General features: G+C 39.4%; 1 protein-coding gene and 1 non-coding gene across 3 annotated transcripts; one reads left to right on the top strand and one right to left on the bottom strand.

The window, feature by feature from the left end:
- The first annotated feature begins 508 nt into the window (after window positions 1-508).
- Window positions 509-21,956, top strand: LOC139949859 (peroxisomal acyl-coenzyme A oxidase 1-like). Of its 2 annotated transcripts, none has more exons than XM_071948415.1 (14): window positions 509-688; window positions 2,789-2,948; window positions 7,242-7,402; window positions 10,910-11,017; window positions 11,588-11,707; window positions 12,565-12,680; window positions 13,649-13,818; window positions 14,737-14,899; window positions 15,576-15,766; window positions 16,239-16,400; window positions 17,061-17,166; window positions 17,936-18,082; window positions 18,792-18,998; window positions 19,785-21,956. In XM_071948415.1, exons 1-14 carry the CDS (start codon window positions 535-537, stop codon window positions 19,851-19,853), a joined length of 2,034 nt encoding a protein of 677 aa, XP_071804516.1. In that variant the 5' UTR covers window positions 509-534; the 3' UTR covers window positions 19,854-21,956. The 2 variants fall into 2 exon arrangements, with proteins under 2 accessions (XP_071804516.1, XP_071804515.1); XM_071948414.1 differs by lacking the exon at window positions 7,242-7,402 and adding an exon at window positions 4,542-4,702 and having other exon boundaries at window positions 19,785-21,955.
- Trnan-guu (transfer RNA asparagine (anticodon GUU)) lies at window positions 2,399-2,471 on the bottom strand. Its single transcript has one exon. It is a non-coding gene; the product is annotated as a tRNA-Asn (tRNA).
- Window positions 21,957-24,767: the final 2,811 nt, after the last annotated feature.

Below are 24,767 nucleotides of genomic sequence, written 5' to 3'. Positions count from 1 at the left end.
GAGCTGTCAAATAGAGATCACAGAATTATAACTGGTTCAGTTCGCCAGACTGATGTCAAATCTAAACAAGTTTGGCACCATCGGATGGCGATTTTAAAGGGCTTTCATCTCTCCAAAATTGGGGCATAATGCACTACATGTGCCTCACTGAAACACACGGCGGCGCGGCCGATGAATGGACAAACATAATCAGAAAATGGCCCGGACTTCTAGAACTTTCAGCCAAACTCTTAAATAATTCTGGAACTGAAAATTAAAGAATTTTACGGTTTTATGGCGGCTTGGACACTCCTTCTTCATACCAGCAAATCCAGAAATGACAACTGCGTGCGAGATACGCGCGTTTCTCGTTTACCTTTCACGCACAGAGAGCGGCCAACTTACCAACAGCGCCCGCTTCGACCGCCCGTATACAAAGGATTACGAGAAACTTCTTGCACCAAGACTAGTTTATAGCTACTGTTTTGTGCAGGTTCATTATCATCACATACACTGTGTATGTGTTACATGCGTGCGATACGTTGGGTCAGCGGTATGGCGTCGACAGCAAGAGCAATCTCTTTGGATCCAGAATCCAAAATCAATCCAGATATCCAGAAAGAGCGTGACACTGCCACATTTAACACCCTAGAACTCACTTATGTACTCGATGGGGGCAGAGAAATTACTGAAAGAAGGCGATACGTGGGTAAGTGTTGTTGTTTGATCATGGAACAATTTTTACCACATCTCATCTCGAACGAAGTCAATTCTAACTAAACTAAATCAACCAGGCCGATCCGGTTGCAAATGTTTTACACTAGTCCCTAGTGTAAGACTTACTTCCCATTAAATGCACCATATGTATGTTTAGTATGCGGTTTCGTTCCGCTATCGTCTCCCGTTATTTGATAGCGGAACGAACGAAACCGCATAGTTCTAGCCATGGAGGAATAATCCTCCATGTTCTAGCATAGAGTATTGTTCTAGCTAGGAGTACACATCATACCTCCATGATGGTCCATGGTCGGATCTTCACTGCAAACCCACACAACACAACAAGGCAAGGGAAGGAGGCGGATAACTTTCCGTATGGCGCCACCACTTTTTCACTCATTTTTACAAAAAGGGATATATCAATCAGGTAAATTAGATACTATATTATTTTATTTCGAATGAAAAAGTGGTGGCGCCATACGGAAACTTTTCCAAGGGAAGGGTATACAATTTATTTCTACTATTAGTTACCTCCGTGCTATATACTAAGTGTACTACACTACTTCAGTACTTGACCTTGTCCTAGCCCTTCAGTCAGGGTGTAAATGCTTGCAATATAATAGCCAATCTCTCTCTCTCATACGTCAATGGTTTATAAACGTCTATGGTTATGAATTTCACAAATAATGCTGATAAAATGAAGAAGTGATTCATACATGTAGAGTAGCTAGGGTCAGTAGATGGTCATGGAGCCTGTGTGAATGGTAGGAGTACCTACTCTAGCTTCTATAAGTAGACATCTTAACGTATTCTATCTACCACTAGTCGTTTTTAAATCGTTGTTCACAATCACACAGTGGTGTATTTACATAGCAAGTTTGAAAATTTCACCAACGAGCAAAGTCATCACTGTCACAAATGATTTATCTGTAATAAACACTGATAGATAACAACAGAGATATATAACACCATTGTCATGATTGAATTAGTAAATAGGGTACTATATATAGGCCCTAGGGCCTAGTAAATTAGTTTGCCAAGTACCAAAGCATACTCATCCTAGAACTGTGGAGCGAACCTCATCATACGTACATAGTTCAGATACCAAAAGGGAAACTGACTGGGTAAATTTTGAAATGATTTTTGGGGTTGAACTAAGAGTTGAATAGAGTGGGATTTGAACCAACGACCTCCGGATTAATGTGCTGACGCTCTACCAACTGAGCTATCTAGCCCGTTTATTGGCGGTGTCCCTATTTTGTCAATATCTTTGCTCGGGGGTGCCTTCTGACTGGCAAGTTACTCAGGGGTGGATTTCACTAGGTAGTCCTAACTTAGGACTAGTCCTAGGCAATGCTAAGAGATAGGACCAGTCCTAATCCTAAGATAACTTAGGACTGGTCCTATCTCTTCGCATTGCTTAGGACTACATGCTAAGAGATAGGAACAGTCCTAAGATAACTTAGGACTGGTTGGCAATGCTAAGAGATAGGACCAGTCCTAAGATAACTTAGGACTGGTCCTATCTCTTAGCATTGCCTAGGACTAGTCCTAAGTTAGGACTACCTTTGTGAAATCCACCCCTGAGTAACTTGGGCTCTCGACGTATCTCATGATTCTCATGCCCCAAACTGCTGGGTCTGATACTACATGTAGGATACTTAACTGAACTACATTTGATTTTTGGGGTTGAACAAAGAATTGACTAGAGTCGGATTCGAACCAACGACCTCCGGATTAACGTGCCGGCGCTCTACCAACTGAGCTATCTAGCCCTTTATTGGAGCCCTATTTTTCCCTACCACATCTAAAACTGAACATTCTTATTGTTCCAATCCATTAATTTTATTGGTGGTAATTGTTCTGTTGAGTGTGTAATTAATAAATAAATAATGAGTATGAGTAAAGCCAGGTTCACACTTCCTGCAAAAGCAAATTATGCGATACAAATTTTGACTTCACAAATTCATGCGCAATGTTCAGTTGAATAGCCATGTAACTTCAACAATTCGCTTCTCATTTGAAGTATCGACCAGGCTTAAGCTTTCAGATTGAAACTCAAAGCTGTTTTTTCGTGTCAATTGTTTCACAGAGTCCCTGGCCTTCAATGATCCTGATTTCAATTGCAAGGATGTGGCTTTCATGACGAGGGAGGAGGCATACACTAACAGCATTCGGATTGCCATCCTGTGCATCAAGAAACTCAAAGCACTAGATATCCATGACATCAAGGAGCAAATGTGGTATCGTAGGTCAGTTAGAGTTCAGACAAACCTTCATTAATCATATCCGTCGTCTTTTACATTACATTCGAAGACACTGGACACTATTGGTAGTTGTCAAAGACCAGTCTTCCCACTTGCTGTATCTCAATAATATGCATAAAATAACAAACCTGTGAAAATTTGAGCTCAATTGGTCGTCGAAGTTGTGAGATATAAATGAAAGTAAAAACACCCTTGTCTGCTTGTCACACGAAGTTGTGTGCTTTCAGATGCTTCATTTCAAGACCTCAATGTACTTCTTTCTTGAAAACTATTCACTTCAGAAGGAGGCGCTTCTCACAATGTTCGTTACTCGTTACAAAGTTAGGTTTTATGCTAATAATTATTTTGAGTAAAATTACCAATAAGTGTCCTCTGCCTTTAATCATCCATCATCTTTTACATTACATTTAAGGCACTGGAGACACGTTTGGTAACTTCTCACATGCAGAAAAACTTACTTGGTTACGAACAACTTCAAGCTGACAGTGGTAACACAATGTGAGAAACGACTCTCTCTGAAGTAGGCCTAACATAGTTTTTGACAAAAAGAGGTAATTTTTTCACCAGAACAAATATTTGAATCTGAGAAAGACTTCAGGCGTGAAGCCTTTAGAACTCGGGCATCTGTAAGTGAAAGCACATACCTTTGTGCAACAAGCTGACAAGGGTAATGTTTTGTTCAATATTTTCTTGCATCTTCGATGACCAATTAAGTCCAAATTTTCAGAGATTTTTTATGTTATGGAAGTTGGGATACACCAAGTGAGAATACTGGTCTTTGACAATTACCAATAGTGTCCAGTGCCTCTAAGTCACAGAAAAATTATTCTTTCACACACTTGTTTACATGTTTACACTATCAGAAATATTTTCTCTTTCAAGACAAAGTTACAAAACAAAACAAGCAACAAATGCAAACACGTCCACATTACAAAACAGCCTTAAATAAGCCGCCGCCAACAGGCAAATGCATCAATCAAGTCTATGGTGCATACAACCATGCTACATTTTCACACTAAATGACGTGGATGATGGAAACTTCTGCTGCATTGAGTACCAGAGTTTTATGTGTGCTCTTAAATTATGGTGCACACATGTGTACTGCAGTCGCGGGATTTCACCTTTGAGAGGGCAATGCCATTTCAATTTGCAATTTAGGCACTTCCATTGGGAAATGTTAAAGACTGTGGAAAACCAAGGCACAGAACAAGTAGAGGTCATGATTCTACATGTAGGGCATCCGTGTAATTGCAGGTCTTATTAATATGGTGCACATAAATTTCTGGATGGTAGGTGTCTCTGTGTATTATTTTATGAATATTTATTATCTAGATGGCAATTTTGTTATTACAATTTTAAAACTACATGTACCCAAGGCGGGTCTGTACAAACATGAAGATAGGGGATTGGGTTTGGTTTTGTTTTCATTTTGTATAAACAAATAAATATATAAAACAAGTACAGAGTACAGATAGTGATTGCTAAAAAAAAGTGCACCAGTCATGCCAGTTGGGAAATTGTATACGATTCTGAAGACAAACTTTTAACATGATGCTTCCATGTACTTCTGTTGAGCAGTGCGTCCGCACGAGGTAACATTCCCTCAATGCTATTGCACGAGTCAATGTTCATGCACAGTGTGTTCACACAGACGTCAGAAGCTCAGATGGTGCAATGGACGAGCGCAGCGCAGGAACACACCATCCTTGGCACGTATGCTCAAACTGAGATGGGACACGGTAGGTACAGTGCAGTAAACAACTAGTCCAATGCTGTGTGACAGTCTGATTGCCAACTACATGTACCTTACCAGCTTACTGACCAACCAGTCACAGTGTTAACTTTTTAGTGAAGTTTGTCAAACCTTCTACAGTTCCGATGGATTTAAGAAATGTATTATTATCTGTTTGTGTGTGATGGAATCTGCAAAGTAGTCTGAGTGTAGTGGTGGGAATTGTTTCTGTAGAAAACTGTGGTCAACATGACGACCAATGTCTACAAATTTGACATATGAAATCACTGTGCTACACGCTGCGAAAATGTAGGATTCTAACGGCCTCTACTAAAAGAGGTACTACATTGCATTGACCCCTTGCATGCATGTCATACGCGGCGACTGTGCCACGCTCACCATTTTGGCTGGCAAATAGGTTTATGTATAAACGCTGCATCGCCTAAAAAACGCACTTTACTGAATAACGCACAGTGACATTGCCCACCAGTATGGTGCATCCAAGATTATTCAATGATGACGTCAGGTGAATTGGGTCAATAGTTGGTCAGACAACTGCTCTAGATTGGAAAAAGTCATGGGCTTGATTACAACGGAGAGTATGCCTATACCTATGATTTTTTCACAGAACTTGGGGAAAGTACTAAGCATACAGTATGAATGGACTTGTTAGTCATCCGTGTAAGGGTAAAACTGAAGAACATCCAATATGATATGATCTGAAACTTTCATACATAATGTATGTACATGTAGGTGACTTTTAATATCTCTTTCTTGGTAAGTTTGCCTATAAATCAACATTACGTTGACAAAAAACATGTATTAATACCCTACCTTTAAACTGCTCTGTACTGTACACATGTAGCATGTTCTATCATTAGTAAACAAGTTATGATTTAGTTTTTTTAGCCCATTGTAAGTGTACTGAATGTAAGCTGGGGTCAACCACTGATTATGCATGAAAGTCTTCCATCATCCATAGATGCATTAACCAAGTAAAAAAAAAAAAAAACTAAACTTGCAATACATGAACAACCGAAGCTCATACACACCACACAAGAATCATGTACACACAGGGTTTAATTTTTGTACTTTTCAAATGACTTTCATGTGTTATGGTATACCTTATTTAAAGTGAAATCCTACAGAAATAATTGTGTTTTGGCAGATCTACACCAAGTATGTGTATCATTAGGTGTAGATCGTACATGTATGGTGTGTAAATCTTGCAACAAAAATACAGTACACAATATACATGTAATGACAATCACAGACCTGGAATTTCATCTTTGAGAGGGCAAGGCCATCTTCATTTTGCAGAGGCCACTTCCACTGGAAAATCTAAAAGTCTATGGGACATTTTTGAAGGGGCACGAAGGCCAAGTCAAGGGGCAATGGAGGCCATGTAATTCCAGGTCTGCAATGTCAAATATCAAGAGTTACATTGTAGGTAGAAAAGTGCATAATTGTGGAGCTTTAAACCTGATTGACAATTTTTATGCACTGAAACACATTGTTCTGCATGCTTATTGTTTTAATAGGGGACTTTCTGGGACGATATGTGGCAGCAGACTTACCGGGTAAAGCCATTGTTCTCACAATCATGCACATGTTCAGAACTACGTAAACAATGGAAATTTACCCAATAAGTCTGCTGCCACCTAGCGTTGGAAAGTCTCCTATTATGTCTTTTCTTTTCAGTTTCAATGTCATTGGCTATATGTACATTTCTACGTTGGGGTCTTTGCCTTCTACACGTTCGTTGTCTTACATGTATGTCAGCACCTTTTGTCCAGTCACTCACGCTTTGTTTGATTGTAACATCCAAACGAAACTCATTTTGACCTCTGAGACTTGACACCTTCCCTCCATTCTGAGATTAGCCTTTCACCCAGGCCTTGGTGGCTAAGACAACTCTGTGCTGCCAAGTGTCTGGAGTGCCCAGGCCTTGGTGGCTAAGACAACTCTGTGCTGCCAAGTGTCTGGAGTGCCCAGGCCTTGGTGGCTAAGACAACGCTGTGAAGCCGCAACGTGTCTGGAGGGGGAGACCACATAAGCTCGCAAGTGGCGAAGATACGAGGCTCTTTCCTACTCGATTTTGAAGGCTGCGGCTACATTGCTGTGTCATCAATCTTTGAAAGTATAAGACATCCTTAGCAATGCCCTTACAGGCATGTTTGCTTCACTTTTGAAAGGGCAAGGCCACCAATGACTAAGGCATTTTCTCTTTGGTAAAAGGGCACCTTTTAGAGGAAATTTTTAATTTCTACTGTAGAGTACTTCAAGGGCACAAAGGCAATGACCAAGGGGCATGGAGGCTTTCGCCTTCCTTCTCCGTGAAGTGTTAGGCCTGCCCTTACCAATGATCATAGCTTTATAGTAAAATTCGCCAATTTGGATACTTGTACCCTTAGTGATGTTACAAACAATGATAAACTGGACATCTTTTGTTAAGATTGATGTCTCATTTCAATCCAAAAGTCTGTCCTTTACTCACATTGTACATCATCATACCACTACACTTCTAAAATTCATTTTACATACAGAATTGCCGATGGCAATGATATTGGCCAACTTGGACTGCATGACACCATGGTAATCCACACCCTGAGGAATCAGACCTCGGAAAAGCAGATGGCAAAGTGGGTAGGGGCGGCCCACAACTGGGAGTTTATAGCCACCTACGCCCAAACTGAACTAGGTCACGGTACGTCATAACAAGTTTAACACACTTATTGTATGTACTATATCTGCATATATAGAACAGCCTAACTCTAATTAGTCAGAACTACTAACTCTAATTAGAGTGTTTACGGCCATAAATGGGGGGCTGCCTTGAAAGGTTACACAAATGTAATCTATCTTAAGCTGGCTTGAATTTACAACTCTTCGTACTGGATTATGCATTGCACTTCCTATAGTTTACGATCAAGCAAAGTCTCCTATTCCATAGTTTTAAATCATCTAGTATTATTGCTCTGTTAATCATGATTCAGTATAAACTGGTTGACTCGTAAATACTTGAGTTCCTTATCCCTTGATCTACAACTGTATAGCATGTTGCTTTGTGGCACGGTCTGTTTATCCAGTGCGTTGCTTTTTAAGTTTCTTGTGCCTTCATCTCAGACATTATCTTCAAGAACGCTCTAATCCTCCAATCAGATTGGCAGAATGGAGTGGTGATAAAAACCTATATTGCACGGCTAATATCACTACTATGCGTCTTGTGTGTTCTATGTCACGCGCCAAGTTTGCTTGAAGATAAATACGTTATTACACGCGCGCTCGTGGAAATACGGAAAATATAGCGCGTCTGCGTCCCATATCCAACTCGATCTTCGGCCTCGTTGGATATGGGATGCAGAAGCGCTATATTTTTCCGTAATCGTCTCGCGCTTGTGTGATAACTTATATTATTACAGTAATGTTTGGGTCTTATCTTGGTCTGATGGTGTCTTGGTCTTGTACACTACATGGTTAGTTATTAGTTACGTGTACGTATCTGTCTCTATATCAGAGAGAGTAAACAATAGTAGTGTTTTGTTGCATTTTGCTCTGTTGCTGAACCCCCTTTCAACCCTCTCTTCCTCTCACCCTCTGAAGAATTCATTTTGTACAAAACTAAGACAAGACCTTTTTGCAAAATACCCATTGTGCAAGCGCTAACTGTTAAATGACGTGCATGCTGGTTTAGCTAGTTATCAAACTTGATCGCTAGCTAGACCAGCATGCACCTCATTCCATCCCTAATGCGTGTGTACAGAGAATTTGCAATAAGGTCTATACACGTACGGTTGTTTCATAAAGTGCGCCCTCTATAGTTGACCCCCGAGAGGTCAATTAATAAAAAGCGGTCGACAAAAATAGAATCACTTGCATCTCAGCGCTGAATATGAAATTTTCAAATGAATGACTGGAAAAACTACCATCATACATGTAAAGGGGACATATGATCTCTAGAAAAAGTTTACAAAATCTCCAGGACAGGACGAACATGTTGGACATTAAGCTTGGGCGATATTGATTTATTTTATTCACGATATATCGCCAACAATATATCGCGATATTCGATATAATCGCGATTAATGAAATTTGACATCATCAGTCTTAAAACTCCAAGTGAAAGTTGTAGAAGAGACAGTCCTAGTATAAGAGAGGTGTTCTAATGACCTATTCTTCTGGTTTTACTCCAAATCTATGGGGTATCAGCTAGCAAATACATCGCGATATTTAATCGATATATTCGATTAAAACCAAATCCATCCGATATCGAAATCGTGTCCAAATTAATATCGCGATATTCGATAATATCGTGATATCGCCCAAGCTTATTGGACATTATTTGGTTATTTGAACTAATTATCAGTCATGTCAGTGGCTAAGAACCAGGATTAGTGATGACCTTTTGTCTGTCCCATTTTTAAGTTTTGCGTTCTGTGTACTATATACATTGTAGGCCTACTAAACTTACTTAGATTATATGTAAATAAAACAAAATCCCATTGAATCTATGCAAACATTGTCTAGATGGACCGCTAAGGTCGTTGATAGCACAAGCTGATCAGCATGATAAGCTGATGACCATCATAAACAATGATAGAAAGATAATACTACAGACACTGATGGTGAGCTTCAGTACCATGGCATAGCACAATTGCATGAAGTCCACTCTCATAATAAAGAGCACTGTTATAAAATATAGACGTTCTGCTTATAGACTGTATTGAATAACCCCCTTTTTGCTATGAAAGTCGCCATCTTGTAGGGCAAACCGCATGCGCGTCCTAACGCGTACATCAATGAAGCACGCAGCATGCAACATTCCCAGTTTGATTTCTACGGCACATACACGTGCACAGACGCCATGTTGTACAAAATAGGTCAGATATTTGAACGGTGACGTCATATTCAATACGGTCTATTATAGAGAGTACAAAGTCCCAAATCTCATTTCTGCTTAGCGTTTCTTTGTTTTGCTGTTCTCTTATAACAATGTCCCTGTTAAAGAGGGTTAATTTGGCTAGTCCAAGCGATCCAAGTAATAGCGAAATTTTACTGTTTTACATACTATATGTTGTACACTGCAAACAAAACCCACATGACCTTGGATGAACGTTGATCGCAGTTTTCTATGTTTGTAATTGTTGAAACAAATATGACTGACTGAAGCCATCCCATTGGACGGTAGAATAACAAAATTCAATCCAATGGGTGACGCAAGGTTAACTTCTCTCCGTGTCAACTCATGAACATGATGTAAAACTAACAGTCCAAAAGAGGTCTCGGAAAACTTCTGCGTAACCACAATTACTTAACAGTACAATTTGAATTTTAGCATGGATCAGACCTTGACTGCAGTGTGAAAAGGCCTTGGCTTACATTTACTATACTGTATGCTCGTTGCTTGATCACTGACAACACATTGATATGATGGCACACTGTTTGCATAGACCAAGCATTGCCTGTTCATCACATGATGAAGGATTAATTGTTACCCACACATTATGGACCCCTCACTAATGCTAAAAATAGAAGCACTGGATTTCAGTTTTAAGCGTAAACCTGAAGGGTAAACATTGCCCAAGTTAAAGCAGACTACATAGGTGACAGGTCTTAATGTTTTTTATTAAAACACATTTTAGGGACGGTTTTAATGTGAAAGGAAGGTTTGAAAACTTGCACTAACGTTTTCATGACTAAAAATTGAGTTTGTTTTACTCACTTCTAAAGGAAAATCACCTTAAACATGTAATGGGTTTGTGTGTGTTGGTTGGTTGGTCAGTGGCAAAAGGAAAGGTAGAATGTTTGGTAGTCATTTCTAAATCTAATGGCAATAACAACTTACTCAGTTAGAAATTACATCAGCTTTTGAATATTTGATTGTTTACATGTAAAGCATTTTGAGAATCATTTAACAGTGAGGCAATGTGGTTATAACAGTTTTTACATCCCAAAATTTGAATCCAAGTGAGATTGCGTATTCCAATTTATGAAGTATTTTTCCTGCGTGGACATAGTTTGTTTTGATCGAAGAGCCCTGGCAAATAAGTCTTGAGGTCACAGGTTCAAACCCTGTTTTAGTAAACAAATAAATTTCATCAACAATTAGACTTTTGTATAGACAAAGTAGAATAAATTGCCTATAACAAGAAATGTATTTTTTGTTGCCAGGGAAATGTAAGACTAAATGTTGATTTTGACTGCTTTCATTTAGGAACGTTTCTACGTGGGCTGGAGACCACAGCGACCTATGACCCCACCACAGAAGAGTTTGTGCTGCACAGTCCAACTCTTACATCCATGAAATGGTGGCCTGGAAACTGTAAGCTTTTTACTCATGGAGTTAATCTATTTCAGCTAACATAATATTTGGTTTGCAGTACCATGTGTGTATCTACTTGCCAGGTAGAGTTTGTTCTTTAGAGTACTGTCTTGCTATGTATTCTGCTTACTGCTGCTGGTCCTTTGTAATATTTAAAAGAACCCAGTTCAAGTACATGTATCTTTACGAGAAGGGGTTTTGCTCTGGGGTTTTACTGGTATGGTGAGCTGCAGATTGTGTTAATAAATAGGTCATTTAACACTTTGAACGCAGCTCTGAAACCTTGTAGAAAAATGACTCTCTTTGAGACGCTCTCATGGTGTACTTAAGCATTGTCTAAGAACTGTGCACTATTAGTAAGTGTAGTAATAGTAGAAAATGAAACTTTAAAAACAATTAAGATATGAAAATTACTTTATTACATTAACCCAGCTTTTTGTTCTTGAGTGATAGTATGCACTTTGCAAGCGTTTATGATTTCATGTGGCTACTCGATATACAGAGAGTTCAGTGCAAAGTTGTTCCACTATGTTCCTGCTTAAAATAATTTATGTTTTTGGTTTCCAACAGTGGGCAAATCAGTGACACACGCTGTGGTTGCTGCACAACTCTACACAAAGGGCAAATGCCATGGGGTTCACATGTTTATGGTGCCTCTACGAAGCCTGGAAGACCACATGCCACTACCAGGTAAGGCATAAAAATAAAAGAAAACAGAGTGAGACCAGGTGATGATTTCACAAAGGTAATCCTAACTTAGGACTAGTCCTAGTAGGCTAGTACTAAGTTAACTTGTCCTATCTCGAGATAAGACTATAGTCTTAACTCTTTGTGAAATCCGCCTCGGGTCATTCTTGTCCGAATCCATCAGCATGTGGTTTAAATGTATTATACAGTCGCAGATGCTGCTTCAATAGCAATAGCCCTGACATTCTACAATAAACATGTGTATAACATTGACCATTAAAAGTGCGTAACTCCACACAAACAGTTTAAACTCCTATGGAGAGTCCTTGGAAGTTTTTAACTATAAAGCAAAAGTAACATCATCATTCTTTGCTTACTTTTATTCGGCAAGTGTCAAATTTCTGCGCTAAAGCTGTTTAGGCACAGATGCCTGGTAACGTGGAGAACGCCTGCGCACTAGCAAAAACTCTCTACTAACCTGTGTAATACCCCATGACATAAGTGGGGAATTCCTTACTACCGTGAGCACAGGCTCTTAGCTTATTGTAAGCAGATCCATAATATTGGTCCCCAATTGTTTCAGCTTAGATGACTAAGATTCTTACCTGCCTTTCACCTGTGAGGGGCCCCACTTGGACCAGAGCCTTGCGTGGATAGGGTTTTCAGTCCCTGCCTGAATGTCTCAGGTTTCTTCAGTCCTACAGATTACAGTGCTTATCGCTTGTGAGGATCCTGTTTTCAATGCAAGAAAGAAATAATAACATTGTTACAAAATTGACCCATTAAGTAACGGCACTAGACATTTTATTGTGGTAAAGCATTTTGTCTATAAGTATAATTTCCTCTCACTGCCCATATAGGTATTGAGTTGGGTGACATTGGACCCAAGATGGGCTATAAAAGCATTGATAACGGCTTCCTACGCTTCACACATGCACGCATCCCAAGGGAGAACATGCTCATGAAGTATGCACAGGTAATGTAAGCTGGCACCCGGCAACTGTAACAGAGGCTTTAAATTTCATCTTTAAAATGTCAAGACCAGTTTGGATTTGGAAATGGCACATCCATCATTTCCAGGCCCCAATTTCATATAGCTGCTTTTAAAAAACACGAAAGAGACACTTATAAGCCCAAGAAGCTTACAAAAACAAGACTTTAACCGTGTACATGATGTATGTACCATAATACTACTAATAATAATAACGAAGTCTTATATAGCCCACGTATCTACCAAACAAGGTACTCAAGGCACTGAGTATATACAAACTTTCAGAAAGATGGTTATTGCAGTGATGAATTTTGAGACCCAACTAGTTACCACCTTATAATGGTTTACAAGGTGCTACCATATCATGTCACATGTACCATTTGTGTCTGGTACCCTGCTTATTTCTGCTAACCGGAGAATTGTTTCGCAGTATTTTCTGCTTGGCTTAGCAGCTCTTTGAATTTTGGCCCTGTGGTTGTAAATGCTCAAGTATACACAGTACACAGAGACGGTATTTCCTTGTACTGGTTTTCTCCCTTGCAGTTGAATGGTTTTTGAACTTACAGGCAAGAGTTGCCGAAAGTGTGTTGAGATTTAACCGTTGTAATGAGTTCTTTTTTTAAAGCGCATTTTTGAAAATACCCGTATCAATGGGCTTTACCCTGGTCGTTGGGCCAATAACATTCCCTTAATCTTCCTCAGCTCCCTGGGAAGTATACAGCCCCGGATTGCCATGGCGTTCCGAAGGCTTTTTCAGACACACTATAAACCTCTACCCTCGCAAGTACCCATTTATGACCCTTGGTGAAGAGAAGCAATCATAGTGAAGTAGTTTGCTCAAGTTCATAAGTTTCACAATCGGGACCCGAACCCACAACAACAACTAGAACTTGAACTCAATGCTCTAAACCACTCTGTCATGACGCCCTATTCTGATGTTTTTTTGTCCTCAGGTTGAACCAGAAGGTACCTACGTTGCCCCTCCTGCAGCAAAGCTTTCCTATGGAAGTATGATACTTATCCGCAGTTTGATTGTTGGTGGTATGGGTCGTACCTTAGCTCAGGCATCAACTATTGCTATACGGTACAGTGCTGTCAGGCGACAGTCAGAACTCATTCCAGGGTAAATTAAAATTAATCTTGGCTTCAACAATTTGTGGCAACAAGGATCTCTCTAACGAGTGTGGATGATTCTTGAAATGAATTTGCTTCCTCCATCTCTGTGAGCTCAACTCACTCAAATAATCTGGTCGCGATTAACGATCTCAGCCACTACATACTGATAAAGACACTGGATACTATTGGTAATTGACAAAGACAAGTCTTCTCACTTGGTGTATCCCAACATTTGAACCCAATTGGTTGTCAAAGTTGCGAGATACCTGTGTCACACAAAGTTGTGTGCTTTCAGATGCTTGATTTCAGCACCTCAAAATCTTATTCTGAGGTCTTGAATTTAAATTCATTGAAAATTACTTCTTTCTCAAAAACTAAGTTACTTCAGAGGGAGCCGTTTCTCACAGTGTTTTATACGATCAACAGCTCTCCATTGCTTGCTTACCATGCTTACAAGTAAATTTTTATGCTAACAGTTATTTTGAGTAATTACGAATAGTGTCCACTGCCTTTAAAGATCTCACCCCACTTCATTTAATGATAACTCAACCAAGATTCACAATCTCTTGCTATGGTTAGCGTGCCTTTGCAAAGATGCTGAAGCTCCCATTAGGAACAAGCTCCCTCCCTCACTACGTCAAAAACATCTTTGAATATCTTTAAGAGAGAATTGATTGAAGTCCCATTTGTTTTGAGATGTTAGAAAAAAAAATGTTTTCCCTCTTCACCTGTTCTGAACATAACTTTTTTGTTGTTTCTTTTATGCGTTTTTCTAGAGACGTGCACATTATAAATCCATATTATTATTATATTCTATTTGACTCTTGCAATGGCAAATGTGTGATTTCAGTGCAATGAGTCAATATACAATACATTGTACTCACGCTTGTGTGTTCAACTGTCATTTTGGCCGTTCTCATTCCAGTGCGGGTGAACCTCAGGTGATAGATTACCAGAGCCAACAGCTGAAGCTGTTTCCATATCTGGCCATGGCATTTGCCTTCACATTCTCAGGTAAACAAATGCAGCAGATGTTTGCACAGAGCCTTGATGCAGTCAGCGATGGTAACTTCAATGTCCTCCCTGAGGCAAGTACAAAATGAAGAGGTGGTAAGGAGCAGTTTTTAGAAACAGTTTTTAGGAACAGTAACCTATGGAGATATTGGTTCAGAGGTTAGGCTGCAGGGGTGAACTTCACACAGAGTTAAGACTAGTTTTATCTTGAGTTAGGACGAGTTACTTGTCCTAACTTAGGACTACATGTAGCTTTAAGTTTTTAATATCTCCAAGACTAGTCCTCAGGTAGGACTAGTCCTAACTCTTTGTGAAATCGACTCCAGAACTTGCAATTACAAGGTTGTGGGTTCAAATCCTACCAAGCTGACCGCTGATTTCACAATGACTATAATCCGGTTGGCGTCTAGTTACTGAATCACATTTTCTTGAATTGTGCAATTCATATTCAAAGACGCTAAACCAATGTTTCTATGAGAGAGATTGGCTGTTGCCAGCTTGGTGTTTATATCCCCTGGTGGAAGTTTGCCGAGTTCCCTTGACAGGAAGATCAGCAGACAGACAGACAGTGAAGACAGTGAAGACGGACAGAGATTTCATCTTTCAAGTTCATCTTTGAGACACAATTAAGTGCGTCTGAGGTTAACACAGCTATGTATACTGTGCCTGTTTTTATGACTACTATTAATGCAAATGTTCTTGAGGAAAGTTGGACACCCCTTAAAACTCCACACTCTCTTGCAATTTCAGCTTCATGCCACAGCTGCAGGGCTGAAGGCTTTCACCTCTAGTGCAGCCACTGCTGGAGTAGAGCTTCTTAGGATGGCATGCGGCGGGCATGGCTACTCACAAGCCAGCGGGTTCCCCTTGCTGTATGCCAACGAGGCCCCTGCTTGCACCTACGAGGGCGAGAACACAGTCATGCTTTTGCAGACGGCTAGGTAAGATATGGCAAATATCCAGAGTTCAAATCTCACAATTACAGGCCTTGAATGTTGTTTTTGAAGGGGAAGAGCAATTTTCCTCTAGTAAGGGGGCAATTCTATGAGGGCAATCATAACTTTGCAAAGGGCACCACAGCAAAAGCACAGGGCACTACGGCAATCTGTGGGTTATTTTGAGCAATGCAATCTAGGTAGGCACAGTGGGCCGAAGTCATAAAGCTGTTAAGCAATTTTATAACCCAGGTTGCTTAGCTTTGCAGAGGCAGGTTACGGACCAAATTATTACTAAGTTTGCCTACATTTTTATTTTATTTTATCAAATGGTCAAGAAATGAGTAGCCACCATAATTACTGAAACAAAATCCTGATCAGATTGATTTTTGGTGACAAAATACATTTTCATATGTATATGGAAATGTATGTATAAAGTATCAAATGATAACATTATTGGCATTTGTTTCCTGTGAAGGTTTCTGATGAAGTGTGTCGGCGCGCTGAAATCCGGCAAGCCTGCACAAGGCGTCATGTCGTACCTGGCAGTGTCCCCTCAAGCTCACTGCTCAGCCAGCTCGGAAGCTGACTTCCTCAACCCAAAGGTACTTCTGGATGCCTACCGTCACAAGGCTCAAAGGTAACTAATCACATTGGCCATCCCCAGGAGAGATAGGAGTCCTACATCAATCAAGTTGATGTGCTTTTCAATAAATTAGGTGGTTGACTGCAATGGCAGTAGTATTTTCATAACAAATTGCTTTATATATTTCATTTCATTTTGATGAGGGCCAGTTAAATTATATTATGTTTTGCGTACATAGAGACTATTTTTGAAAACTTATACACTATTGTTATGGCACTTCAAACAGAGGGACAGTCCTTAAGCTGGCGCCCCAAGCCTAACCCATGGTTTCAGACAATGGACACAGGGTTGGATTTCACATAGAGTTTTAAAATGGTCTGATCTTGAGTTTCATGAAGGATGAGTTATTAATAACGAGTGATAATAATATCAAAGTCTTACAATGTATATAGCGCACGTACATGCACCAACCAAACAAGGTACTCAAGGCGCCGAGTATACACAAGTATATCAGAAAGATAGGTTATTGCAGTGATGGATTCTGAGTCCCAATTATGTAGTACCTTGTAAGGGTTTACAAGGTGCTACGGCACCCTACTCTTCCTAACTTATGTTTAGTCTAAAGATAGTTAAATACCTCCTAAGGAGTCGTAGGACTAGTTCTAAGTTAGGAATACCGTTGTGAAATTGACCCTTGTGTGTTTGTATTAACAGGATCATCATGCAGACAGCGGAGCATCTTGCTAATACTGAGAAGTCTGGTGTGGCTAAACCTCTAGCCTGGAACCAGAATCATCTGTACCTGATAAGAGCCGCAAATGTAAGTTACTTTGTATTCAGTTCCCATCACAAATAATTTTATCATTGATTTTGATTCAAACTACCTTTAGCTACTGGGCAATCTTGGTGGTCTAGTTGGTTAGACACTGCTCTAGAATTGCAAGGGTCGTGATTCAAATCCCACCCTAGTAATATGCCACAGGACTCAGGAAAGTACTGAGTATACAGTGCTTACACACATCGGTGTATGGGTTAAAAAAAAAGGGGGGACAAAAAAAATTAATATTCTTTATCCCCGATGCAAATTTAACATCTATTATTTAGCATTGAGGTAAACCATTTCATAATTAGCACCTGCTGCGTTGCCAGGTGAACTTATGTTGAAGCATATATTCATATATTTGATGCGATCAAGCAAAATGAGTTGTTGACGACCTTGGTGATTATCAACAACAAAAATTATTTGAAAAGAGCTTAATCTACATGTACAGTATGCATAATACTGTTTAAACCCTAATGAGATACCACCTTTTTTTCACCCATGTTGGCCTGTTTTTGCTTGATTCTCAATAAAGACATTTTCGACAAATGAATAAAACTATTTACAAACAATACCTTGCAATCAATTTGAAAGACCAACCTTCAACCATCATCCTTCTCATTATTATCAAAACACTACCAAATGGGTACATCAAATTTCTTCATGACATCGTCGCGGTCAAAAGCCTAACGTCTTTTATTGGATACCCGGACACTGTTTATTAATGATTCAACAAAGATCTTGTTTCCCTTCTCTGCCACCTCCTTAGGCCCACTGTCATCTCTCTGTGGTTCAGACCTTCTACTCTGCCCTAGAGAGCATGGATGCCCCTCCAGCCGTTAGGAAAGCCATGATGACAATGTTCCATGTATACGCCATCCATGGCATCAGTGAAAACAGAGGAGACTTCTTGCAGGTGGGAGAATTAAACTCTTTTAAGTCAGTCTGTTTGCAAGAGTTGGAATATATTAATAATAGAACAAATTGACTTTGGAAATTTTAAACAACAACACTGAACACTGAACTCGCTATCCAGAACACTTGGAGAGAATTGTTAGTGGTTCTTGGATGTTTTAACAACCAGCATTCAGCAAGAGTACCACTATTAAGGGAGAATGCTGCTGATACCATGAAATAGCATACTGATGCTTTAGTGGAAAGGGCTGGTAGGCCTCACTCTCTGCAGGCTTATAGTAGCTGTTGTTGCATTGTTCAGGGAAAATAGCTTAAAAGGGTAGAACAAAACACAAGGTTTAATAAACTTCGAAATGTCAAAACCAATTAAGAACTCGCTATACGCAGGTTTTGAAGTAAAACAAGAAGTTCCCGATTCACTGAAGCAAAAGAAGTAGTCCCGTTCGATTTACTACCTAATCTGCCTAGGTAAAAGTTAATAGCAGAACAGTTCTTTTTAGAACTGAGAAGTCTTCAGATTCCTGAAAATTTACTCTACGGTTGTTAAATATAAAGGAAGACGAGTTCTCAAACGAACATAATCTACCTAGCAAGTAGATACACACATGGTGTTACCAAGAACACTGCAAACTGCAAAACCAAATACACATTGATACCTCACAAATCCCAAAGACTTTCAGTTTTTTGACTTTCTTTCGACCCCAATCCAGGATGGTTACTTGACTGGTCAGCAGTTGGATCTAATCGATCGTCAGTTGATCCGCCTTTTGGTTGAGGTGCGCCCCAATGCAGTAGCACTGGTCGACTCCTTTGACTTCCATGATAAACACATGGCTTCTGTCATGGGACGATACGATGGCAATGTCTATGAGAACATGTACAAGTGGGCCAAGTCTGCCCCAATGAACCAGCAAGAGGTAAGGTTTGAAACAGTCACAATAATAATAATAGTATCAAAGTCTTATGTAACGCACGTATCTACCAAACAAGGTACTCAAGGCATTACAAACAAACTTTAAGAAATAATAGATGTTAAATTTTTGCATCGGGGATAAAGAATATTAATTTTGGTTTTTTTACCCATACACCGATGTGTGTTAGCACTGTATACTCAGTACTTTCCCGAGTCCTGTGAAAAAATATCACAGGCATGTTACTCGGGTGGGATTCGAACCCACGACCCTTGCAATTCTAGAGCAGTGTCTTACCAACTAGACTACCAAGGTGCCCGGCAGCTAGAGGCAGTTCGAATCCTATGTTTTGGCAGCGGGTACCGCAACGATATAATAGATGTTAAATTTTGCATCAGGGATAAAGAATATTAATTTTGTTTTTTTTTACCCATACACCGATGTGTGTAATAGCACTGTATACTCAGTACTTTCCCGAGTCCTGTGAAAAAAATATCACAGGCATGTTACTCGGCAACCTCGGTAGTCTAGTTGGTAAGACACTGCTCTAGAGATGCAAGGGTCGTGGGTTCGAATCCCACCCGAGTAACATGCCTGTGATATTTTTTCACAGGACTCGGGAAAGTACCGAGTATACAGTGCTAACACACATCGGTGTATGGGTAAAAAAACCAAAATTAATATTCTTTATCCCCGATGCAAAATTTAACATCTATTATATCGTTGATTACACATCATCATCTCAATGATTTACACATCATATTCATTTGTTATTCATTTCCAATCTTCTAGGTCAAAGATGCGTACCACTTATACATCCAACCATTCCTCAAGGAGAACATAGCTCAAGCTAAACTGTAGAGGGAGCCCCACTGGAGACGGATGTTTATGCAAGCCTCTTCATTACTAGAGTTGTCCGAACCAATGTATTCAATGACAACACAGAGGATGGTCTGTTATTATAAAGGCCTGGAGCATGGAGCTTGGTGATTGAACTTTGGTGAATGTAGGGCTTCATTTCTTTTCTGTTTTGGGGTGGGGGGGGAGAGATCTACGAGACATTCAAAGTTTTTTGTACAAGACCAGAATCAGTATGAGAAAAAAACAATAATTTTAAACTTAAAAGTTGTTTTTTGACTACCTTCATAAGATTTGTGTCATTTGTCCTTAAATGGATAAGAACAATTTGATGCTCATCAGAAATTAAAGGTATTCTTCAGAATTAAAGTCAACGTTTGAGGATATTACTCCATGAGGTAATGACTATGATTTATTCATAAAACTATCAGACTGGCAGAATTTAGTTTTCTGGGGTGGATTTCACAAAGAATTAGGACTAGTCTTATCTCGAGTTCATCAAGTGTTAATTTCGAGCCCTTTTTGAGTTTTAAATGAATTTTGTGAAGCAATGTGTTCATGATGATTATGTATTAGTTGCTCACTTAAAATCTTGACTGAGACTTTGGTATGTAAATCAATAACGATTTGATAACTAATATATTAAAATACTACTAATAATTGTTAATGTGTAAACAACTATCTCACTTTTTGCTCGAGTCTAAAGTCACTTTACAACTTTAAAAATAACATGATTCTAGTTGGGGTTGGCAAAGCTGTCATAAAATAATTCAAGATATAATAATATCTCATAATATAGCATTTAAAAATACATTTAAAAAAGTGTCACAACGTATCTTCTTAAAATACCCTGGATGTGCACACAAAACCAGGTGCAGGGGCACAGCATGTTTGTGTTTTGGGGGCTGAGATGCAAGGTATTGCACAATTATTGTGACGGTTTATCAGTACAGTACTCTCACGTTATATTTCAGCCTCTACTCTCCTTGCATCTCTAAGATGTGTATTCGAAAAGCAGTCATACATGTAGATGGCAGTATTCAAAGCTAATGACATGATTGCGCTGAATGATTATTATCAATAATGAGACACAAGGGGGCAGCAGACTCACTGGTGCTTTTTCCATTTAAAAAAGTGTTTTAAATTCATTGGTAACGAGTGAAACTAGGAAGTCCAAATTTTAAAATAATATGATAACAAATTAAAGACAGTGGACACTATTGGTAATTGTTAAAGACCAGTCTTCTCACTTGTTGTATCTCAACATAAGCATAAAATAACAAACCTGTGAAAACTTGAGCTCAATTGGTCGTCGGAGTTGCGAGATAATAATGAAAGAAAAAACACCCTGGTCACACGAAGTTGTGTGCTATCACATGCTTGATTTCGTGACCTCAAATGCTACATGAGGTCTCGAAATCAAATTCGTGGAAAATAACTTCTTTCTCAAAAACTATGTCACTTCAGAGGGAGCCGTCTCTCAAAATGTTTTATACTATCAACCTCTCCCCATTATTCGTAACCAAGTATGCTAATTTTTATTTTGAGTAATTACCAATAGTGTCCACTGCCTTTAACTATGTTTGTTAATTGCTCAAAATTAATTATAGCCATGTTTACACCTGGGCTATTGACAATTTTTCTAACCATTTAGATAGAAGCTATGTATTAGATAAGGAAACAAGATATATATATATTTTTTGCCAATATTTGGTGGATTAATTTGTGTAATTGTAAAAAAGAAAAAGACCATATTAAAAATGCATTTTATACGTACAAAGGAAAATGCTGTAGGTTGTAAATTTATTGATGAATTTGTGCAAAGCTTGCACTTTTTGCCTTAATTGTTATGCTATAGGTACTTATGAAGACTGAGTTGTTATAATTTGTTGTTATGTAAATGTATGAAAGTTATCAAATTACCGAGTCAACTAATTTATCAAATTATTATTGTGTCTTTACTTACACTATTTAATTTCATTTTTAAATCAGAATGGTTGATTTAATAAATAGGGAGCAAAGTGAAATGAACAAATCTGATCTTTAAATGTCCTTGGTTCAAAATAAGACCACATGTTTATTCTTATACACGGGAGATGTGGTTAGAGCTGTGTGACATAATGCCACAGCTTTTATTTAAATTTTGATTCAACCAGAAACAATTTTCTTATGGGATACAAAAATGTTGTATTCAGGGCAAACTGGCAAAGTATTTTCAGAAAATAAAGTCAGGCACACCAGACCCCTGGTAGGGCACATCAGACTCAGCCATAAATTGGTTTAGTTGGGCACATTATTCGGACACAGCAGACATATTAGAAGGTTGGGCACACCAGGCACATTTGGAAGTTGGGCATACCAGACCCATTTGAAAGTTGGGCACACTAGAGCCCCATTTGAAAGTTGGGCACACCAGACCACTGGGCACATCAGCCATAAATTGGTTTAGTTGGGCACATTATTTGGGCACAGCAGACATAAGAAAATTGGGCACACCAGGCACATTTTAAAGTTGGGCACACAAGACCCATTTAGAAGTTGGGCACACTAGAGCCCCATTTGAAAGTTGGGCACACCAGACCACTGGGCACATCAGACCCAGCCATAAATTGGTTCAGTAGGGCACGTTATTTGGGCACAGCAGACATTAGAAAGTTGGGCACAACAGACATATTAAAAAGTTGGGCACACTAGAGCCCCATTTGAAAGTTGGGCACACCAGACCACTGTGCATCAGACCCAGCACAAATTGGTTTAGTTAGGCACATTATTTGGGCACAGCAGGCACATTTGAAAGCTGTGCATACTAGATCCATTTGAAAGTTAGGCACACAAGACCCATTTAGAAGTTAGGCACACAAGACCCATTTAGAAGTTGGGCACACAAGACCAATTTAGAAGTTGGGCACACAAGACCCATTTGAAAGTAGGGCACACCAGACATTATTTGAAAGTTGGGCACACCAGGCACATTTGAAAGTTGGGCACCAGACCCATTTAAAAATTGGACACATCAGACCCATTTAGAAGTTTTGCACTAGAGCCATTTGATGTGCACACCAGACCAGACCTATATTAAGAAATACTGCACATAAAATCAAGCATATTCACTGGAATGTTTGACTGCTTGAATGTGGGACTACTAGGCATTCTTCGCTTACACAGCTAGCGCAGAAATTGGGCGCTTGCAGAGTCGTAAGCAGAGTGGTGATCGTAAGCTCAAAATTCAGCTGTAGGCATTGGGCCCAGACACATTTTAAAGTTGTGTATACCAACCCATTGAAACACAAAGTAGAACAATTACAATGTCAAACCACATCCAAGGGGAAGCAATTTTCAATACATGTACCAATTTAACCTTTAAATGATAAATCACAAAATATTGTACAGTTTTATGCACAATAAATCCACACACAAGCCCACCGAATCCCAAATTTAACCTAGAGAGATTTTTCCATTCAAAAGACAAGTTTACCAAATCAATCAAATGAAATCCAAAGAAATTTGAAGGTGCATGGAAGGCTGCACGTGCAGGTGCATCAACATTGTAGAAAAAAATGCCATACATGTAACACTTAATGCTAACAAATTACCCATATATTCCAAACAACACCTTCTGTAAACAACTAATTTTCTTGGGAAACAAATACTTTTTTCTGAACCCCCCAAGAAAGTGACAGCTCAAAATTTTATTTTTCTTACTTATTTTGAATGGACGTTCATTAGGCCTAGGCCTAACCATTGCAAAAAATTGGTCATAATAAAGAATTATTAAAAAATTAAAATTCGGCATGCCATCACTATTGAAGGAGTATGAACATCTTGTAACATTGTCCAGGCCGGGGATGCCTGGGCTGAAACATCTTCTTAAAACATTCAACATAAAAAAAGGTCCTCATGATTGATTTTGTGTAGGAGAGATTTAATTCAAACATCTTTAGAAGACAAAGTCTTGATATTGAGTACACAATGCTAAGGTCTGGCCCCTGTTATGGGTTCAATGCCAATTGAGACCCTCAAAGGAAGGAATTAGAGACAATGACTACATTGTTTAGGTCAGTGTTCAGTCATACACGAGCGAGTGGGTTTAACCATAAGTTGTCACTAGAGGGCGGTATATAAGATAAGTGGTCAGAGCCGAGTGGTATACTAACAGCCCGCTCCCTGATACACATGCGAACTAGCAAATGATAACTTTACACGTTTGTTCCCTCTCCCTCCTTTTCACTCTCAGTTTGTAAAAGTTTCCGTACCTCGCCGCCACCTTTTCATTTGATTTAAAATATTTTTTATGGTATCTAATTTACCTCAATGAGATATCCCTGTTTGTATAAAAATGAGTGGAAAAGTGCGGTGGCAGGATACGGAAAGTTTTCCCGAAAGGGAAAGCAATCTATCTAGTCTATCACGAATACATTTAGCAGGCCATAATAGACGTAACATGAAACAAACTTACATAACTGGTTGTTTTGTAGCATGTATGCCTAGGACTTCGCGCTGGGGGCTCCGTACTCCAATGGATGTCGTCATGTACGTGTGTGCCGTCAAGAGTCAGTGCCAGCGGGAAACGGAGAACTCGGCGAACGAAAATGAAATCCCGTACTCAGCATTGTCAAGAGCCGCCTGGCCGCTTGGTCCAAACCTCTGCAGGTACATGTTTAGCATCCTGAGGAACCGTCACTTATCTGACTGAGAATAATTCGCTCCAGACAATATTTCTCAGAGCAGAGTTGACTACAAACACAGAAGAGTAGAGACATAAATGCTCAGGAAGTTCCAGACTTCACCTTGTCTTTCAGAGTCAACAGCAACATCCCAGGTACACATGGCTGTACACGCACGTGTACACATTCTTTTCCACAGCATCTAAAGCTTCAAGCATGACTGAATTCAGTACTTTTGTAGCTCACAAAAACT

The sequence above is a fragment of the Asterias amurensis genome, chromosome 17, assembly GCF_032118995.1.
Source record: "Asterias amurensis chromosome 17, ASM3211899v1".
NCBI lineage: Eukaryota > Metazoa > Echinodermata > Asteroidea > Forcipulatida > Asteriidae > Asterias > Asterias amurensis.
This window is presented reverse-complemented; position numbering and strand designations above follow the sequence as displayed.